Genomic DNA, 20,699 nt, shown 5'->3' on the forward strand with positions numbered 1-20,699 from the left:
TAACTCGGTTGTTTTCAGTTATATACATTAAAAATAATCTGGTGTAATCACACGGATTAAATCTGTGAACATATCAGATAGAGATTGGAGATAGCAGCGAACCTATATTGAGTATAACCGCGTGACTTGAACTTAGTTGACTTCACTTGTAAGCGACGCCAATGGCTATTGTTGGCTCATAATAATATATACTCACTTTGTCCCACAAAAAGTGCAATTTTGCATTTGCGAAAAATCCCACAGAGAGTACACCAAGATTATATGCTTCCACGAAATTTTACTAGCATAGAAGCATGTAGTGTTTGCCTACACTGCTGTTTAGCCCGTGTACACGCCGTGTCCCCGTGTAAACGCTACACGATGGCTAGCCGTGTCCGTTTAATCAGCCGATTACCCCATTTAATGATTGTTTATCCATTTAAATGGCCGTTTAGTTCGAATAAGTAGCAAAATTGTAGGCGACTGATTGTTTAGCGTTTACCATTTAGGCTGACACTGGCATATACATGTTTCTTTTTCTGCTTGCATACGTATTAAACATTGCAATTAGTTATGAAGATAACTTTCATATCTTTTTTTTTGGCAATCTAAGATATTTAACCCATCATGTATCAGTAGTAACAATAATTATTCAATTTCACGCATTACCTGACCACTGGATTGAAGTGCAGGCACCATGCACAACTGCTCTGCTTAGCGAGCTAGAAAATGGAACTAACTACAAGTCTACAAAGCGGGGCTGCTTAATCTATGGGCAATGGAAGGTGTTGTCACAGTGTCATCTGTCTGGACATCATCACATTTCATATGCACACTACTCGAACTTTATTTAATGCTGCTGTCATCTATCTGATCACCATGCAGATGCATGTTTAGTCGATTTGCTATGTGCTCGCTTGATTAGAAGCAAAGGGAGGGGGGGGGGGGGGGGGGGGGTCAGTGGGCCGCGCGCTGTTGCTGCAACCGTTCCTCATGCGAGTTCATCCTCAAAGTCACAGCCACAGGCTCTCACGCGGTTTCTGCTTGACGACCTGCACATTAAAGGATATGAAAGGAGCGAGGTGATAGACGGAGCGAAAGGTGAAAGCAGCTAGCTAGGGGCTGCACCGCAAAAATGCGCGTCCTCTTGGCATCTTTTCCCAAAGAAAAAGGCTGTGGAGAATGAACGGGCTAACGGTTTAAGTTCCCTTTGGAATCTCAGACTTTGTGCCCATCTTGGACATGGTGGTGAGCACGGGCCAAGGGCAAGGGAAGCTGGGGAGGGCCACTTGTTGATCTTCGGGGCCACGCCGCCGGGGCCTTGGCTCGCCTTCGCCCCGCCGCACCCTTGGGCGCTCCACCAGCACGAACGCGTGCCCGTGTCGGCGGCGGCCGCCCTGCCACATGGACATGGTGGTGTCGTCGGAATGCGACACGGACGCTAGGGCGTCGTGCCTGCCGCTCGCGAGGCAGGTCGGCTCGCGAGCGGCGGCGGGTGGCGGCAGAGGCAGGGGCCAGCGCCGCTCGCCAGCTCTCCCGCTCCAGCGCTGCCCCTCCCACCCCCTCGCCAGCGCCAGGCCTGCGCGGAGCCATGGCCGAGGCGCGGCCCGCGCGGGGCCATGGCCGAGGCGCCGCCCCTCCCCTTCTACCTCCGCCGCGCATGGAGCTCCCAGCACCGCCGATTGGAGAGAAGGGGGGTGAAGCTCGAGCAGGGGGCGGCGGAGCTCGAGGGGGAGGGAGGACCCGCGCGCCGGCTGCCCCGTGGTGGCAGCGCTCCGCCCGCACGCCCAAGCAGCCTCCGCCCCCGCGGCGCTCCGCCCGCGCGCCCGCCGCACACCGGCCGCCGCAGCCCCGCCCCGCTGGTCCGCGTACCAGCCGCCGCAGCCCCGCCACGCTGCTCCGCGTCCGCCCCATGCGCGGCGGAGGTAGAAGGGGAGGGGCGGAGCGCTGAGGACTGGGCCCCTTATGTCAGTGAGTGAGAGAGAGAAAAGGAAGGGGTAATCTTGTCCATACGAATATACAGTACCCGCCGTACGTCTGACACCGGGCCCAAATCGTCTCCAGACGTATACAATGGCGTATCTCAAACATGTGCAGAGTTATAATGGCAGTGGCATAGTTTCTTGAATAGTAATGGTGTATTTTAAAAACAGAAAAATTATAATGGCACAGATCTAATTAACCCTATAAAGAAAGCCCTCATATTTTCTGAAAAATGAAAAACCGTTCCGCGTGAAGCGCATATACATGCAAAATATCCTAAAAGCAGGTATATTGATACATGTCAACGGTCTCATAGGTTGGGGACGTGGAGGAGAGAGAGCGTGGTGAGAGAAAGAGGTGGTTACTAATCACCGTCTTATACGCTAAAATTTAGAAGTATGATTACTTCCCTACCATTATACAAGTTGTTGACATGCAACTCAAAATATTTCTTTGTTTCATCCACAAATCAAGAGATGTGGTATAACTATAAGACAACTAAAAAAATAAGTCATTGGAGAAATTGTCTGGTAGGTCGACTCAAAATTATATGTCATTGTATGAGACCGCGTTCAAGAAAATACTAATGTACTTGCACTGAAGTACTACCTTGATAATGGTACCTGTGAGCCTGTGACCTATCCATGCGGAGCACCCTGAATTAGTGTTTATTTAGTCTCACAACTACATCATCACTCATCAGTGAAACAACTGCTCCTCCTGCTGTCGTCAACAGTGTTACATTACGAGTACATGTTTTTCCCAAAAAGTCACGGGAGGAGGATGTAAACAAAGCCCAAACTCCCAACCTGCCTTATCCAAGCGTCACGTTGCGTAGTACAAAAACGGTTCGTGAAGGATCTAGGGACCTCTTTGTAATATTTTTTTTGTTCAGGGTCCTTTGCGTAGTTTGGTGGAAACAGCTATCCCTGTATCCTCTTCGTATGTTTCTGTTTTGGTACGGGTACTTGTATATTTTCCTTATCTAAAAAATACAGAAGGGTATTATAAAAAAAAAACCTGCCTTATCCGATCACACGTACTGTGCTGTGTCATGGCAGCTGGCATGCCGGTGGAGAGAACGCAAGAACGCCCTGCATCTTTTTTGTTTTTTGAAGAAATAGAACGCCCTGCATCTGCATCGACCACGCGGGCTTTATTCTTCTTTGGGAAAGCTGGCCTAACCGGACTGCAGCGGAGCGGAGCGGAGCTACGGCCGGTGCGCTGTGCCCCCGATCGCGTTGGGGTGGGGCAAAGCGAGCCGCGGGCTGGCCTGGCCTGGCCTGGCCTGGCCACCATGGTAATGGTGTGGACGTATGGTCGCCTTTGGAAAAGCGTTGTCGCCTGACCGTAGTAGTCATTGTGTGTGTGTGTTTTTCCAACTCGGCAGACAGGCGGCAGCCACGGCCACGGGGCGGCGCTGCAACTGCAAAGGGTCGAGGAGGAGCCCCAGCCGGATGATGCCGAGGCCAAGGAATGGCCATCCGTAAATCAAGGCCCGAACTGCCGCTTGCAACCAAGGCCCGGAGCGGAGCAACGTGCTTACGTGCGCGTGCGTCTGGACCGAAGCCCACGGGAACGCCGTCAGCCGGATAGGCCGAGTTGCATGATGGAGGTGGGGCCAGCCTTCCTGCTGCGGGAGTTCCTATCTAACTTGTGGGATATAAATAAGCCATTTATTTTTTAAGCTCATTTTGGCCCAATTAGTTTACATAAATATTTAATATTTTTTTAACTATGTTCAATGTTTTTTTAACCATGGTCAACATTTATCGTTCAAAATGTTGAAACTATATAGGCAAAATGTTGAAATTGTAAACATCAAATATTGAAATAATAAATTTAAAATGTTGAACCATGTATATGGGACCTTCTTCTCCGTCTCTGGCAACCTTGCGGCGTGCGGCGGCGCCCAGGGGGCAGCGGCAGCGGGGGGAGGGGGGCGGCCCGGCCTCAGCGGCAACCGGGGGCACGGCGGTGCCCGAGGGCGGGGGTGCGCGGGGCCCGGCCACGGGCAGTGGCGCGCGGCGGTCGGCGGCGCCGTGGGCGAGGGCGCGCGGCGGCCCTGTGGCGCCGGGCGGCGCGGGCCCAGGGGTGGCGGCGGCGGCACAATGTTGGAATAGATAGGGTTTGGGCTGTGAATCAAACGGTTGTAGTTGTTTGCACGGATCTCAAATACTAGAAGGTGGAGAGAGAAAAAACTCTACCGAAAAATATATAGGATTTCGGTCCTGCTGCGGTGCTGCCGAGGCCACCGAGAGGATCTCATCTGGGGGCTCATCGGGGCAGCGCGCGTGACTGGGAGCAGTCACGTCGCACAAGTCCTCTTCCACTCTAGAATTTTTGTTTTGAGCCTAAATCAGTCCAACAAATAGACCCACATATGTAATACAGTCAAATTTGTCGTAGAACAAATTTTTTTGTTTTAGAATAATTTTTTAATTATTCTAGCAATACAAAAAAATTATTCGGAAATAAAATTTTTTATTTTAAAAATAAAAAATTAGTTATTAGATTTTATGCGATAGTTTGAGTGTCAGTAAGCCGAGGACTCACACTGGAGGAGGATCTCACCCGACAACCGCCACCCACGGCGAACGGGATTCTCTGAAGTACTGAAGCAAAGTCAGCTAGTACTGTAGCGGTGACTTTCGGTGCATTTCCGGCCGTCTGATCTGAGATGGATGGCATTTCCGGCCGTCTGATCTGAGATGGCGAAGATCTATGTAAAGGCTCGGGGCTCGTGGGAGAGATTATAGTTGGACTAGAAAATGGTGTGCTGTGTATGTGCAGCTCTACCGCGCTTTCTAGAGGAAAAGAAAACCTACATGAAAAAAATCTCATTTGATTTCCCTATTTCCTCTGGCTCCAAAAGTGTTTACTGTTTAGCTTTGTTTTGTGCTCCTGTGATTGACTAGTCGCGGCATCAACACATCAGCAATGTAGCATTTTTTTTTTTGGGAGTTAGACCTGACTACAAGGCTTGATGTGAGGTAAAACTCTGTGCCAACAGAGTCCCCTGATTGAGCCTTTTAGCAACAGTAGCGTGATGCATGACTGACAGCAGCTACATGATCCATTTTTTGCTGTAGCTTTAGATCTATGTTTTTCTTCATAGCTATAAAAAATTGTACTAAAGCATACCATATTATATGTTCATTGTGTAGATCTACTCATTTGGAGTCTAACACAATTTGATTTTCTATTTTATGATTTTTCTATGATTTACTATGATTTTTCAAAACTGATTTAGAGGGTAATTTGACCGGTTTTGGAAAGTTCAAGGGGTGATATAGACGATTTCATAGTTTGGGGGGTTATGTAGACCAACCCCATAGTTGAGGGGGTGATATAGACTTTTTCCTACAATTAATGCCACCATATAGTATAAGATTAACTACTGGAGTACTGGTGATGCCTATGATCTCAAATGAGGGTTAAAATTCCCCATCCTTTCTAATATTAACAAGATGGTAATTGCAACTCCAACGCTGCTTGAGAGAAACAGAAGAGTAGCCAACCTATTCTTATAGCATCGATGCGCCGGGCGAAACCAGCCGAAATGACCTCCGTGCCGGGGGGGTCAAGATCCACAAGAAGAAGTGCCATGGCGCTGCAGTGGGCGCCGGCGGAGGGGCGCTTGGCTGTAGGGCGGGATCCCGTTCGAGAAGTCCAAGGGGCAGCACATCCTGGGGAAACCCGCGCTGGTGGACTCCATTGTCGCCAAGGCCGGTCTCATGCACATAGACACTAATGGTGCAGAATCCAAACTAAAACCGCACCGAACCAACACTACGGGAAACCGGTAATTCGTCGTGTGTCTAAGAGTTTGCCGTGCGCAAATCATCGGACATCGAATACGCCAGATTTGTCGCCGGGCATCTCACCGACACTCCCACAACAGTTGTTCCCACCTCAGTTCGGCGGCTCACCACCGTTCGACGGCCCACCGCAGCCATAAACTTATTTATTTCAATATTTATGGACTTGTGAACTTCTGGATATGTATTTGTGAACTTCTGGATATGTTGTGAACTTGTAGGACTTTGCATTGGACTTTTGGATGTGTTTGAAGTTATTTGTGGCTAGTTGTGATATATAGTGACTGTGATGTTTGTTGTGATATATATGTGATATGTAATGCCTGTAATATATATGTTGTGATATGTGGTCCTTTATACGTGAAAAACAAAAAAAATATAGGATTTGTTTGGTCACTTTGCCGTGTGGCAGGGACTAGGCACACGGCAAAGTGACCATTTGGCCAGCCATAAACAGCAAGTTTACCGTGTGGCAAGATCGGGCACACAGCAAACTGACCATTGTTCGCCGTGTGCCAGGAAAAAGGCACACGGCGAACCTAAACACTTTTGCCGTGTGCCAAAGCCCTGGGCACACGGCGAAGAGCTCTGCTGCTGGGTTCCGCGTGACCAAGTTCGCCGTGTGCCTATCTAGGTGGCACACAACGAAGTGGGAAATTTCGCCGTGTGCCTACTTTCTGGCACACGGCGAAGTCTTTTGTCACGCCGTTAGGCCGTCCTCACGATGTCAATGTCTTTTTTTTGCCGTGTACCCCTGGATACATACGGCGAATGTGTTTGCCGTGTGCCCGATAAATGGCACACGGCAAACTAGGCCTTTGTCGTGGCTAGCGCTGCCGTCGGGGGTTCGCCGTCAGCCACCGACGGCGAAAACTTCGCCGTGTGTCTACTAAGGCTTTGCCGTGTGCTTGGTGCACACGGCGAATTAGGCAATTCCGGTAGTGCAACTAGTAGTATTCTCACCGATTAAACCACGCCACACTAATCCAAATGCTTCCAAAACCGAACCAGAACCAAATTGCATTGCTTTTCAAACCAATTGAACCGCTTACGACTATGGGTTGATTACTTGCTTCACGAGCGCGAGCGAGCGACAGCCACAGGCCCTGCGGCCCACCTCGAGGTGCTGAGTCCCGACCTCAGTTGCTTCAGTGAAGCGGCGGCGCCGCAGCTCCCGTCCCCACCGGCATCATGCCGCCGATGCGGCAGTGCGTGGCCGACGCATGCTGCGCGTGCGCAGTCGCCCCTCCCATGCTCGGCGATTGGGTGGGCCAAGGCGCGCCGCGCAGCGCGAGAAGGCATGCGATGAGTTGCTGGCTGTCCATGGAATCGATTGGAAACGTGATCCCGCGCCACAGCCGCCGCCTGTGCACCACGGCCCCGGACTCCGGTTAGGAGGATCCGGCCACGTTCTACACCGCCTACCTGTTAGCTCTGGTTCTGTCTCCGATGGGCTCTATGGTGAAGAGGCTTGTTGGCTACACCTGTCTGGAGGTTGAAGATGAAAAACACCCGTAGGATCTTCATCCAATGGCTGAAAATTCGAGTGGTGAGTGTGCACGTAGACAACCCATTTAAACCCCAATCCCAACTGAACCGATCCCTTATACTAGATAAACCAAAGCAAACCAGACTGGTAAATATCTTAGCTCATTTGCCACCAAACCAAACGAGACTAAGTAGCAAAACCAAACGAGACTAAGTAGCAAAACCAAACCATTCAAACTGGGCTCAGCTCAAACCATTAGCAGCTTGAGACACCGTTCTCAAGATCGGGATGGGCACAAGGAACCTCACCAAGCGCCTGCTTGAGGCGGGGGTCAAGGCCATCGTCATCGTGGAGCTCGACCCGCGCATGGTGCTCAAGCTCAACCGTTGGTTCCAGGGGCACCCGCTCTCCTCGCGCCTAGAGATGCAATTTTACCCGCGGGTGCGGGTACCCGACCCGATGGGTGAGGATATGGGTATAAAATTTTACCCGCGGGTACGGGTACAGGTATAGAAGTTTACCCGCGGGTAGAGCACGGGTAAAAGTTATTACCCGCGGGTATCCAATGGGTACCCGAAATACAATTATTGTAACCTAGCGAACTCATTCATTCTCAAATTTTATGCCTCATTCTCTTGTGATTGTATGAACTATATAGATTAATAATGAGATTGTGTAACAGATGTGAAAGTGATATATTTTGTAGTGAAGTGTATGCATCATTATTGCATTTTTTAGATGAAATACTTTTAGCTAGAATTGTGCATTTACTCACATACAACTACAAAAAGATGATGAATATAAGAAAAAAAATGGTGCGCGATGAACCGTTTATTAGTTCTCTATTTAACTAATGCTTTGCATTCACTTGTATGGACGATAAATTCAAAATATGCTAGTCTTTAGGACCAAATGACATGTTATTTATGCTATCATTAGTAGACCTGATGGGTACCCGAAACCCGACCCATACCTGGTGGGTACGGGTATAAAATTCTACCCGCTAGATTTCGCGGGTATGGATATGCCTTAGAGTTTCGGGTATCGTTGCGGGCAGGTATTTACTCTACCCGCACCATATCCGACCCGTTGCCATCCCTACTCGCGCCTCAAGGTACCATTCTTTTTCCAGCTCCTAGTCCCCCCTGGATGCTGAATAAACTGAAGGTTTCTCTTAATTTCTCACAAGATTTTATTTGTTACGATTTCGGCAGTTTCATGTCTCGTTGACTGCAAATGGAGCGGATTTGTATTGCGTTGTAGCGTAGTTTCCTTCAGCGTGAATTCTGTGTTGGGGACTACTGGATTGTGAGGGCAAATTGAACAACAATGAGTTGGGCTTAACCCCAAATTCCGTACCTGTGTTTCTTATCATTGTTTTGCATTGTCGCCTAGTTTCAGTTATGAACATTTAATCCTGAATTCCTGATACAAGATGTTGGCACATGTTGCAGATTATCCAAGGAGATGTCCTCAAATGTGATCTCCCATACTTTGACATATGCGCGGCAAACATCCCGTACCAGATCTCATCTCCCCTTACGTTCAAGCTTCTGTCACACCGCCCCATCTTTAGGTGTGCTGTGATCATGTTTCGACGGGAATTCGCCGTGAGATTTGTGGCCCAGCCTGGAGACAGTCTCTACTGTCGTCTCTCTGTGAATGTGCAGCTCTTGTCTCGGGTGTCGCATCTCCAAAAGGTTGGGAGGAACAACTTCAGGCCTCCGCCCAAGGTTGACTCATCAGTTGTGCGTATCGAGCCCAGGAAGCCCCTCCCTCCTGTCAGCTTGCCTTACGGACGGTCCGCTTGGGACAGTGGACGGTCCGCGACGCACTCTGTTTTATCTACTCCGTGATCGAGGATCGTCGGTCGCCGCCACGTGCCGGCCATCGAGCTCTTCCCCGGCCACCCCGTACGCCACATTGAAGGCGAGCACATCCTCCTCACCCACCCGCGCCCACTCCCTCACTCTCTCTCTCTCGGTTCACTCTCCCTCTCCCTCCCGACGCCATGGGCGACGCTTGAGCGCCCTCCCCTTTCACCGGCCAAATCCGCGCATTCCCTCTATGGATTTCTAATCCACCGTACCCAGAGCTCGACCACCTCCCTAGCTTCCTCCTCAACCCCTCAAACCATAGCCACAACCTCCCCCTCGCCGGGAATCCCGGATTTCTTGGCCGCCGGTTGGAGTTTCGCCCAAATTTGACCTCACCGTGGAACTCCATCGCCCGGCCGCCGTTTCTTTCGTCCAAGAGCTCGAATTGACTGTAAGTAAGCCGTTAATGCTCGTGCTCCCCTCGTTCCTCCACGTTCTTGTTGTTTCCATGCACGTTCACGACGATGTCGTTTTGACCGCCACGGGCCGCACGTCGCCGACTAGGTTAGGATTGATTTCTTCGCGTGCGTCACCCATGCCCGTGTGCGCCTCTTCTAGTAGATGGTGTAGTGCTAGCCTCGCCGTCATCAGGCCACCGTCGGCGGGAACGGCGCGCCGCGCCGGCCTCACTGGTGGCGGCGCGCGGTGTCAAGAGATATGAATCGCGGACGATCCGCCTAGGAGGGCCGGACAGTCCGCTGATCAGGTTAGAAATTTGTCCGGAGACGATGTTGTCTCTGGTGGGTTTAGAAGGGTTGAACTGCGGACGGTTCGCTATTGGAGAGCGGACAGTCCGCAGTAGAATCTGGAGTTTTGTCCAGAGACGTTGTCGTCTCTGTTGGATTGGCAGAGTTGGACTGCGGATGGTCCGCTAATGGGGAGCGGACAGTCCGCAGTATAGATTTGAAATTTGTCTAGAGAAGTAGTTGGTTCCGGGGGGATTGCAGAAGTGTGTTGCGGACAGTCCGCCAGTTAGTCTAGAAATTCTCCAGAGACGTTGGAGGTTCTGGTGGGTCTGCGAAGTTGAACTGCGGACGGACCGCCATTTGGTTGCGGACAGTCCGCAGTACATTTCATTTTAGGTATAGTGATTATATAGTTTGAGTTGCACTCAATCATTTCATATGCATTCGTGTAGCATCCGCAGTTAAGGACGCCGTGTTTGAGGTGATTGCGGCACCGCAGGAGCAGCCGGATCAGGCCCAGGAGGAGAGGCGTGAGAACCCGGCCCAAGGCCCGTCTGACCCCAGCTCTGAGCAGCAGCCCGAAGGCAAGCCCCGGTGCATGAACCTTATTTCAAATTATGCAACATTAATTATATATATTCTTGTGCATTAAAGTATAGGAGTTGAATGGAACCTTAGATGCATAACCCTTAGGTACCATGAGTTCTATACTAATATAGGTCAGACGATAGATGTGCTATGCTAGATAGAGTTCGGTAGAAGTAGAGTAATTTCCAGTTACTCGCGAGATGTAGGTTACATTTTGTTTCCATATATAAGTTACTAATCTTGGAATGAAAGGAAAAATAGAATTTTGAGACCGGGCAGAGAAAAGTGTAGCTCCGTCTGTGTCGGTTAAGGACCGTACCGCTGTCGGCCCTGCTGATCATGTTTGAACTGTACTAACCGCATGCCGGGAGTAGGAGGTAGTCGAAACCGGTAAGCCTAGTACTGCCTCACTTCGAAAGTACAGGATCCCATCTCACCTCCTGGGGTAGTCGAGTAGTCGCGGAGAAATGGGTTGTACGTATTTACTTTTGGTGCTCTCACGTTGAGCTCGGCTGACCATATGATGGTGGGGCGATCCTGTAGTTCGAGGCGGGGAGGGGAAATGTTGGTGTGTGTGTGGTCTGACGGGGCTTATGCGTGCCGTGTTGGTTAGGTCCACCTTGCAAGGTTAAATCGAATCGATTCGCCGTCAGTCGCTCTCGGACATGGGCATCTTGATCACTGCATCACAGCGTAGTCTCGAGTTGGGGCATGTATGGCATAGGGTTATATTCACTTGGAATGTTATTATATGTCTCACCATGGTTGCTCTAGATATGCCAATATAGTTGATGGTCAAGATATATAGAATCATGAGCTAAAATATGGAAAAATAAGGATTCACTTTTAGACGCTTTTCTGCAAAATAAACCACCAGCCAAAAGCTTTGCATGTCTAGATATGTGGGCTATGTATACCCGGAGTCGGGTAAGTCTTGCTGAGTATAGTTGCTCAGGGCTTTTGTTGAAACACTATTTCAGGACACCCAGACGTAGACTTCTGTCCCTGCTGCGTTAAGTTCATCTGCCGAGACGCCGAGGGATGGGAGGTTGTGGAGCCAGACACATAGTTAGGGGACTCCTCGGTGCACACTTGGGGTAGATATAGGCTTTCTTCCTCTATGCGAATCTTAGTTTCAGCTTTGTAAAGTTTATAAATTATGTATGTATTTAAACTTGGTTTGTAAAACTTTGGCAGAGTCCTGTGTATATTGTTGTATTTTCAAGTAATTGTCGTGCTTGTACCATCTGCGCTCACCTTCGCATGAGACTATCGGTGTTGTTTCGATCGGGACGTGGGCTGAGAAAGGACTGTCAAATTAAACCATTAAGCTAATGCGCCCGATGTGTTCAAATGACGGTCATTAGACTTAATTTAGAGTTTTAATTTCGCGGTTCCGTCACAGATGGACTTGTCATGATCTGTTTCAATTTCAACCGAAAGAACAAGACCTTGGGCTCCAACTTCAAGCAGAAACGCGTCCTTGAGTTGCTAGAGAAGAATTACATGCAAGACTATGCAGTCTCTCCAGTCTCCAACTTACTCAAGATGCGGAAATGGGTGAGAAGATGTCTGCAGATGATGTTGCATTGCTAGCTAATATGGTTGAAGATCTGAGCATGGAGACCGGTGATGAGAAGGAAGATGATGAGATGGAAATGGATGACGCAGACATGGCGGGAGAAGGTGCCGCAAGCTTCAAAGAAAAGATTATGGGTATATTGCAGCAGGGTGATTTTGCAGAAAAGAGAGGTTCCAAGCTGAGCCAAGTTGACTTCTTATACAGTTATACTTGCTGTCCCTCTTCAACAAAGCCGGCATACATTTCTCATGAAGTCATGATGGATTCGCTAATGGGTCACCTACCATGAAAAGACAAATTTTGCCTGTTTCTTTTTCTTATGCAAGTTGTATAAGTTACTTAAGACCTTTAAGCTTGTGCTTATGGAATTTTTTTGGATAGGCTGCTCCTAGTTGGGTAGTCTGGAGGTCCTCGAGTCTTGCGATAGTAGGAAAGAGTTGCGAGGAAAGAAATTCGAAGTGTTGCCTGTGCTACATGTTTGACTCGTACCAATCTGCCACAAAAGTGTCATTGATTCACACCAGCATGAACACCAGAGACTGCTTTCTACTCGAGACCTGCTCTCATTTTATGACTGCATATGCTCTCCATATCTAGAAAAATCCAACGAAACAGTAGAATCACTAGTTTAAGCAAAAACTTGCGACCATGCAGATGTACCTAACGATCACCTTAACCCTACATACATCAGTCTTGCAAACTGTAACAATGCAATCGTGGCATGGTGCAACCGGAGTTGCAAACAAGCAAATTGGAAACCAGAGTAGGAACAGCGCAGCGATCAAGTGATACAAGAATAATTAGTCTAGCTAGGTACAAAACGTCAGGACCTATTCATGATAATGTGCAGACTACTGAAATCAACCTTAGCAAGATAAACGTGGGGGCAGTCACTTGTAACGAGCTCAATCCCTTGAGCTTCTGCTCTGGCATTCACTCTTGCACCTGTCCTAAAACTGTCTGTGATAGGACCCGAAGTGCTGACGAAGTGCTCTGATATTGGCAAATGGGATCCAATAATCTTTTAAGCTCTGGTGTGCAGCTCACAGATGAGGGCATCATGCTGCATTGCTGAGGGAGCCAGGTTCTGTACCATGCACCCTGAAGCGATAGATGCATGTAAGTTCCAAATTCCCATGGTTTGAGGAGAAGTCAAACCGAACCATGTTGACAGCTTGTGGGTTGGCGCCTCTCTCTAGTTGGAAGGTCTGGGCATTGCTGCGGTCGAGGCTATAAGAGAACTCTCCTAAGGTAGCCATCACATTTGAATCCTTGTCTGGAGCATCATGTGTTCCTTGGTACCAACCACGGATCTGGAAATCCTTTGGAGCACTAGATCTATCGTAGGCCACACTCTGCACATACAAGTCATGATATTTATGAGTTAGTATGACGGATCCGGAGAGAGTGACTGAATTAAGAAAATGGCATCCACCTGACCCAAGGAATGATATATAATATATTCAATAATTTCTTTTATGATACCTCACTCAACCAAACTACCAAAGGAACACAGTACCAAGTTGAGTTAGACATGGCAGCTTAAAATTGGATCACAAGTGGGGGTATGGGTATGGGTATGGGTATGGATATGTATGTGAATGTGAATGTGATAGTACATCAGGATGGTGGCAACTCTAAATCCAAATCCAGGTTTAGTAATAACAAATAAGATTTCCTTCACAAAAAATAATAAAATAGTAATGCCTTGAACAATCAATAATATTGTACTATCTCCAGTCAATTAACGCTGGCGTTTCAGACAAGATTGTGTATTTGCATGTAGGTCAAATTAGCTCCCTATTTTTTTAGCTGGAAGATCATAAACTGTATTCTTGATGAACCAGTAATTAAGTTGTCGTCCATGACTCTATTTTACATGTCCTGTGATCATAATAGCACAATTGGGTACAAAATAAAGGGAACAGAGAGTTATTGAAGTTACCCAAGCCTAGTTATGTGAGATAGCAAAAGCAGCACACTTGATATTGACAATCAGTATGCTCTTACAATCTTACAAATTCAAATTTTCATGTCAGTTCCATCTCACATGCTCAGATCAACCCCACCAAAGAAAACAAATTGTAGAACATACAATCTGAAACAAAATATGTTCATGCTCGAAACTGTATCTAGTCTAGCCTTGTGGATTGGATTAGGAGAGAGAGCAAACAGAATGAGATCATTGCAGTGGAAACCAAGGAAGGATTGCTGATCAGCAGCCATTTAATGGTATATCCGCCAGGTGAAAAAGAGTGGTCAAGTGGTGCAACTGTACCGAGACTACACACAATTCTGATAACTGTTTCTAAAGTGAAACTAATTAACAGAAGAAATTAAATTAGCTTGACTGATAATGTAGCTCAGATGCCTTGTGGCTGAGTAGATACCAACTATGTTATGACAATGTAGGAACCTTAGCAATCAATTTACATAAACTAACTAGCTATGACAATGTGAAATATGCTCGTTTAGATAACATGAATATTTGGAACAATAACCTTACCTTGTCAACATGCTCTATAGTGACCGCCTCAGGAATTATTCCTGTTCTTAGCTTCACGTCCACAAACCCACTACTTCCCTTCAGCGCAAAACACTCTCCTGGCTGCCCAAAGCTTGGCTCAAGCATCTTTTGGGCTGTTGCATGCACACTGCTGCCAACAGGAAAATAGTTCTTGCCATTCATGAAAGGCTTTGAATGACTTACTACTTTGGCACCGCCAGATCCCAGGGCATAATCCACCATACCAAGGCCATCAGCAGAATGCCTTGCTATCTCGATCTCAACAATCTCTTTGGCAAATAGCCGTATATCGTCCAAGGTTATGTCATTGTCTGTAACACCCAATCCCTTCTTTTCCTTCAACTGACTCAAAATCTTCTCGAATTCTTTCTTAGAAAGAAATCCCATGTCCCTAAGCTCAGATATTGACTTATCCAACTTGCCAGTTTTGTCTTCCAATGTCTTCATCTTTTTCTCTAACTCATTACCCTTGGCCTCAAATTGCTTAGTGATATCCCTTTTTGCTTTGTCAACCTCATTTCCTAGCTTCTTATCCAAAATGTCCAGCTGTACCTGAAGCATCTTGGTTGCCTTCTTGAAGCCTTCCACCTTGGATAGCCTGCTCTCCATATCCAGTGTTGTAAATGATAACTCACCATTTTGCCATCTCCAGACCAACTGCCCCATCCAAGTGATTGCAGAAATAAGAAGGCATAGTTTCACCAGCACACTTAAGGCAGTCACCCATTTGGCCTTTTCTTGTTTACTAGAGCTTTTCTTTAGACGTTTAGCAGCTGCCGAAGCAACCGCATCTTTCCTTGCCTCTGATGAATATTTTGGCTTGTCAAGAACTGATTCTCCACGGATAGTATGGCTAAGATCCTTCTTGCTTGTAATCTTATCTGCTGATATCCCATTGACTCCACCTTCAGCAAGAAGCTCACGCGAGGCTTTCTTCTTTGCAACAACTGTTCGCCGCCTAACATCTTGGCTAGAATGTGAGTCCAAACTTAATGCATGGTTCCCATTTGTGTTTGCGGTTGGAATCGCAGCAGTGGAGGCTGACATTGTTGCCCACTATAAAGCAGATAGTATTCTGGAAATAATGACGATCCTGTAATTTAAGGTAGCAGAAATTTAGTAAAGTCCAACATAGAAAATAGTAGATAATCTCATCAGAAAAACATGAGAAGTACAAAGAAAAAATCGATCTTACTATCATACATTCATACATGCCAAGTAAAGTTCTCAATTTTCTTTAAGAGAATTGCACTATCAATAACTGAAGCTACTGCAGCTAAGTGTTCACATAGCTAGCTTAAAACAAAAGGCAGTATCTGCACCCACAAGATGTGATCCCAACATTCATGAACTTCAATAGAAAGATGAAACCCCACCTATGTTATTATATATAAAAGATAGACCGCAGAGTTTAAAAAGTCCAAATCAGTTGATAGTTTCATACCCTTCACAGCTGGGGGCAGAACAAATGAAGATAAGGAATCTTGTGGTCTATTTGTATTCAGCAAAAAAAACATGGTGCTAGAATCGAGGTAGATGGGCTTCATGGCTCCACCGGATTCGAAGAAAGATGGGGGAGAAGAGAGAGATACGAGAGAAGTTTGATTGGAGGTTTCCTTTCAAAAAGGAGATTGCAAGAACTGATGAACAGCAAACGACGAGGATGATCCCTTGATAATTCGCCACTATTCACGTTTTTGCCCTTGGCTCGACGTGATTAGCTTTCCTCGCTTTATTTCGTGAGATTCCAAAGGTCTGCAATGTGGTTTGCAAGATTTCAAACGTCTTTTCCTTTTTGAGATTTTTTTTGAAACGAAATCCTTTTTGCGAATGATTCCAAATGTCTAATGCCCATGAATCATCATTAACTTTATGTTATTATCTTGTGATTTGGAAACGCATTACTGCCTCCCGTTATTATGAATAACTAGGGGAGATGTACGTGCCACAGGGCACAGGCACGTATTTAATTTTCCTTCCATCAAGCAACGATGTCATTTATTTTCCTTCCAAAAATAATACACATCTTTCTTTTCTTCTATAAACAATGATGTCAATTATTATCCTTCTAAAACAAATAATGAGGCTAATTATGGGTGAATGCATGTGCAAAGGAAAATAAAGTGTGTGCCAAAGGAAAGTAATACACGGGTACAAGAGGTGGGTATAGGAAATTGCTGGTGTAAAAAGTATTAGGCTTTTGGTGGAAAACATTGACGAAACCAATCTCCCCCACCCTTTTGTCAAACCTTTTGGCCTGATAAGTGGGGCCCCCGTGAGAGGTACAGTGGGCCTAATCTTGGTGAGAAAGGGTGTCAATTGTTTCAACTTTTTATAGATAATAAGAATAAGAAAACAGCTACTACACCCTCCCTTGTCATAAGCATCATTTACTATTCCAACCGTAACTATATATGGGATGGAAGAAACATACAACCAGCAGTGTTCAAATTTCATTTATCCTTTTCTCTTGACATTATTTTGCTTTGTTCCGTGACATGACGCTGACATGTCACGGTGTATCATTTTCTGAATTACTGAACTTTTCATTGTGAGAAAGAATTGTCGGTCCTGACTACAGAGAATACACTGCACCGAATAGAATCCCTTATCAAGCCTTTCGGTAAGAGTAATGTGATAAATGATGAACAGCAGCAGCTCCATGACCCATTGCAGATTAGCTCCAGGTAACACAGAATCAGGGGCGGGCCTAGGATTTAGGAGATGGGTATTCAAAATTCCAAGTAGTGCTATTTTTTTTTGTGACAGCTCAAAGTACAAACTAGTAGCACATATTTGAGTACCGGTAACACAAATTGTTCAACATATAGATAGACGTACTAAATAATCAATATATCAAAGTGGGAATATATGAAATAAATAGAGGATAAAATTCTAAAATAACAAATGACATTGATAAAGATGCTTACAAATTCCAAAATAACTTTATGTTCCTTCATAGCTTGAAAATACTTGATTATGTATCCTTTGCTTGCAAGAAGAATTCCCTTTTCTACATCTACATCTACAGAAACAGAACCATCACCTACATACCTAGTAATTGATGCGCAGCGCCGCTGGTCGCCGCCTCGCCGGACGCCGGCTGCCCCTGCCCGGCTGGCCGCCCGCGGCCCGCCTGCCTGGCGACTGCACTGCTGCACAAGTGCGCAGCGCAACTGCGCCCTACGCCTGGCCGCCGCCCGCCGGGCAGGGCAGCAGGGAGCAGGCGGTCGCCGTCGCTCCTGCGCGACGCGAGCGCGCGGCCCCTTTCGGCCACTGGCCTCCGCGGCTGCGCCCCGCCCCTGCCGGCCTGCCGCCGTGCCGATGCCGCGCGGCCGGTCCACCGCCGCCGCTAGAGCTAGGGTTGCCAGCTGCCTGGGATTGGGATGGGGGATTGGGAGACGGGAGGGAGGCAGGGAGCTGGAGCAAGACCGAGCCTGGTCTGGGGCTCTGGGCGAGTGGGCGTGTGACTGGGATGGGCCGGGGTGGGAAGGAAGGGGTGCGTGGGCCGGCAGGGGGTCATGGGCCGTTGGGTGGGTTGGGGAAGTTGTGAGCCGTTTGTTTTTGAGAAAAAGTCATGTCTGCATCCCTCAACTTTGGACCAAATTCGTTTTTCCTGCCTAGACCAAGACCGAGCCTGGTCTGGGGCTCTAGGCGAGTGGGCGTGTGACTGGGATGGGCCGGGGGTGGGAAGGAAGGGGTGCGTGGGCCGGCAGGGGGTCATGGGCCGTTGGGTGGGTTGGGGAAGTTGTGAGCCGCTTGTTTTTGGGAAAAAAGTCATTTCTGCTGTTGACACTCAAAATTGGCACGATGAAGGTTTTCTGGACAATTTGGGCAGGACCGGTCAGACCTCTCCCTTGAACCGGTCAGACCGGTCTAGACAAGTTTGTCAAATTGCAAATTGGACTGCACCATTGCGTAGATCTCGTCGAGACGATCGAAATGCATATATAGAACGTCTAATTCAGAGTCCGGATGAGGGAGTTATGCCTCCCAGAAGAGCTGCACCCCGGTCAAACCGGTCTGAAACGCACAGTCCGAGTTAGGAGTTGTATTTTGACACGGGATTTGATAGGGTTCCGACTCCTAACGGGTACAGACCTCCCCACCCTATATATATGAAGGGTCACGGCCGATTGAGGGTAATCACAATCGATTCACACATTTATCCTTTACTTTTTACCTCCAAACCCTAACTTTTCCAATCTCATTTGTTGTTCTTCGCTCGTCTCTACGGCGTTCGAGGATGTTCTGAGTGGCCTGCCGACATTAGAGCAACCCTAGATCCACGAGCTCCGACGGGGTCCCTCCTGAGCTCGAGGTTTTAGGTTTTCGCGGCGTTCTCTGTAGAACCAGTCTGACCAGTCGCCGTAAACGGTCTGACCGGTCGGTGCGGGGAGCCCGTTGGTGAAGATCGTGTCGACGATCCGCGCGTTCTAGCGCTTTCGAGTGTGTTGGCGCAAATTAGTGTCAAGACACTTTTTGGCGACTCCGCTGGGGACCGATTAATCTGGTTATTCAAAACCGATCTAATCTACTCCCTAGAAAAGATGGGCGTCATCACCGACCTCGACGAAGGCAACATCCCCGCATCTATCGAGGATCTCAGCGAGGAGGAGCGCCAAGATTACTTGGTGGCCAGGGAGCACCTCAAGGCACAATTCTTGAAGGGATTCAAGAAAGACAAAAAAGGCCAAGTCACGAAGGTTGAAGACTTCGTGATACCCTCCTTCACGCTTAAGGATAAGCAAGTCGAGGTAATAAGCAATGTAAGCACTTCATCTTCCGACTTGTTTAGCCAGTTATCATCTATTGTGGATCAGAAAATTGCCGATATGTATAAACCCACGAATGATTTGTTTAGTGATTTAGAGGGTCAAGTAGAAATTATGAAAAAAGGCAAATCTATATATGATAATTGTGTTTTCCAAACTCCTTGCTTATCGGCTATGCCAGCATATTCTCAGCAACCACAATACGGCATGCCGATAGATTATTTTGCAGGGCAAACACCACCTCCTTCATCGGTCCACGCAGGACCGGTCAAACCGGTCCATGTGACCGGTCAGACCGGTCAAACAGGTGAGATGACCGATCTGACCAATGCTTTGGTAGTCAGCCTGTCGATTGCGTCAACTCCTTGTTCGTTAGCTCCTAGCCGAATGAATGAGTTGACAAATTCTATGCCGCCATTGCTTTTACAAGAATCTGGTTCTCCACATGAACCGATTTTTGATAATATATATGAAAATTCTTTAGGGCGTGCACCGGTGAGTTCGATTCAGACGATGGAACAAGATGATCCCATAGCACATCGTCTTAATTCCGTATCACAAGTATCCACGAGTGGTAGATGCGAAGCCGATCTTGCTAAATTAAGAGATGATCTGGCTGGTCACAATGAAACTAAGTTTTCAGGTTTGACATCGGTTAGGCAAGGTCAGAATGAGTCTGTCTCGGATTATTTCCAAAGATTCAAAGCTATAAAAAACCAATGCTTTAATTTGACAATTTCTGAAAAAGATTTGGCGAACTTGGCTTACAATGGTTTGCGTTCTTACTTAAAAGAAAAATTCAATGGTTTTGATTTTATTACTGTTAATCATTTGCAAATGAGAGCCATTAGTTTAGAATTTAAATTTAAGAATGCAAAAGATACTTTCAAAACTCATCAGTCCATGCATGTTGATTGTAAATTTGATTCGGACGATGAGAAAAAAGAAGTTGCTGAGTTTATATGGCCATCAGAAGCTAAGCCATACGCTTGTTCATCGCTTAAGCCAATTCCGAAGAATCGGCAAGAACAAGTTCGTTTTACATTTGATGTTTCTAAGTGTGATCGCATATTTGATGAATTACTTAAGAGAGGAAACATCAAGTGTTCTCATGTCATACCGCCGCTTGAAGAGTTGAAGCGGCAAGCATATTGCAAGTGGCATAATACTTTTTCTCATGCAACTAATGATTGCAATATCTTTCGTCGAAAAATCCAATCTGCCGTTAATGAAGGACGATTGGTAATGCATGAGGTAAAAGATGACAAGGCGTCATTCCCTGTCCATACGATTGATTTGGATAATGTCAAGGTACTCATTCGGCCGGAACAAGCCGAAAGAGCAAAAGGGAAAAATATTATCATTGGTGAGCCAAGGCCGAAAAATATCAAT

The 20,699-nt window shown here is 47.1% G+C and overlaps 1 protein-coding gene and 1 pseudogene across 1 annotated transcript; one reads left to right on the forward strand and one right to left on the reverse strand.

Moving 5' to 3' along the window:
• Positions 1 to 1,598: 1,598 nt before the first annotated feature.
• On the forward strand, positions 1,599 to 12,257 carry LOC120651969 (annotated as a pseudogene).
• A 344-nt stretch (positions 12,258 to 12,601) lies between these two features.
• On the reverse strand, positions 12,602 to 17,983 carry LOC120669996 (SUN domain-containing protein 2-like). The gene is made up of 3 exons (XM_039949977.1): positions 17,587 to 17,983; positions 14,512 to 15,625; positions 12,602 to 13,360 (listed from the first exon to the last, which is right to left on the reverse strand). Exons 2-3 carry the CDS (start codon positions 15,577 to 15,579, stop codon positions 13,064 to 13,066), a joined length of 1,365 nt encoding a protein of 454 aa, XP_039805911.1. The 5' UTR covers positions 15,580 to 15,625; positions 17,587 to 17,983; the 3' UTR covers positions 12,602 to 13,063.
• Between the last annotated feature and the right edge of the window lie 2,716 nt (positions 17,984 to 20,699).

The sequence above is a fragment of the Panicum virgatum genome, chromosome 1K (assembly GCF_016808335.1).
Source record: "Panicum virgatum strain AP13 chromosome 1K, P.virgatum_v5, whole genome shotgun sequence".
NCBI classification, from domain to species: Eukaryota; Viridiplantae; Streptophyta; class Magnoliopsida; order Poales; family Poaceae; genus Panicum; species Panicum virgatum.

Bases quoted from the DNA above. Each gene is read 5' to 3' on its own strand.
- LOC120669996 (XM_039949977.1), bottom strand. From the start codon at position 15,579: ATGTCAGCCTCCACTGCTGCGATTCCAACCGCAAACACAAATGGGAAC. The intron at 13,361-14,511 runs GTAAGGTTATTG...TTGTATGTGCAG, and splicing joins CTATAGAGCATGTTGACAAG to AGTGTGGCCTACGATAGATC.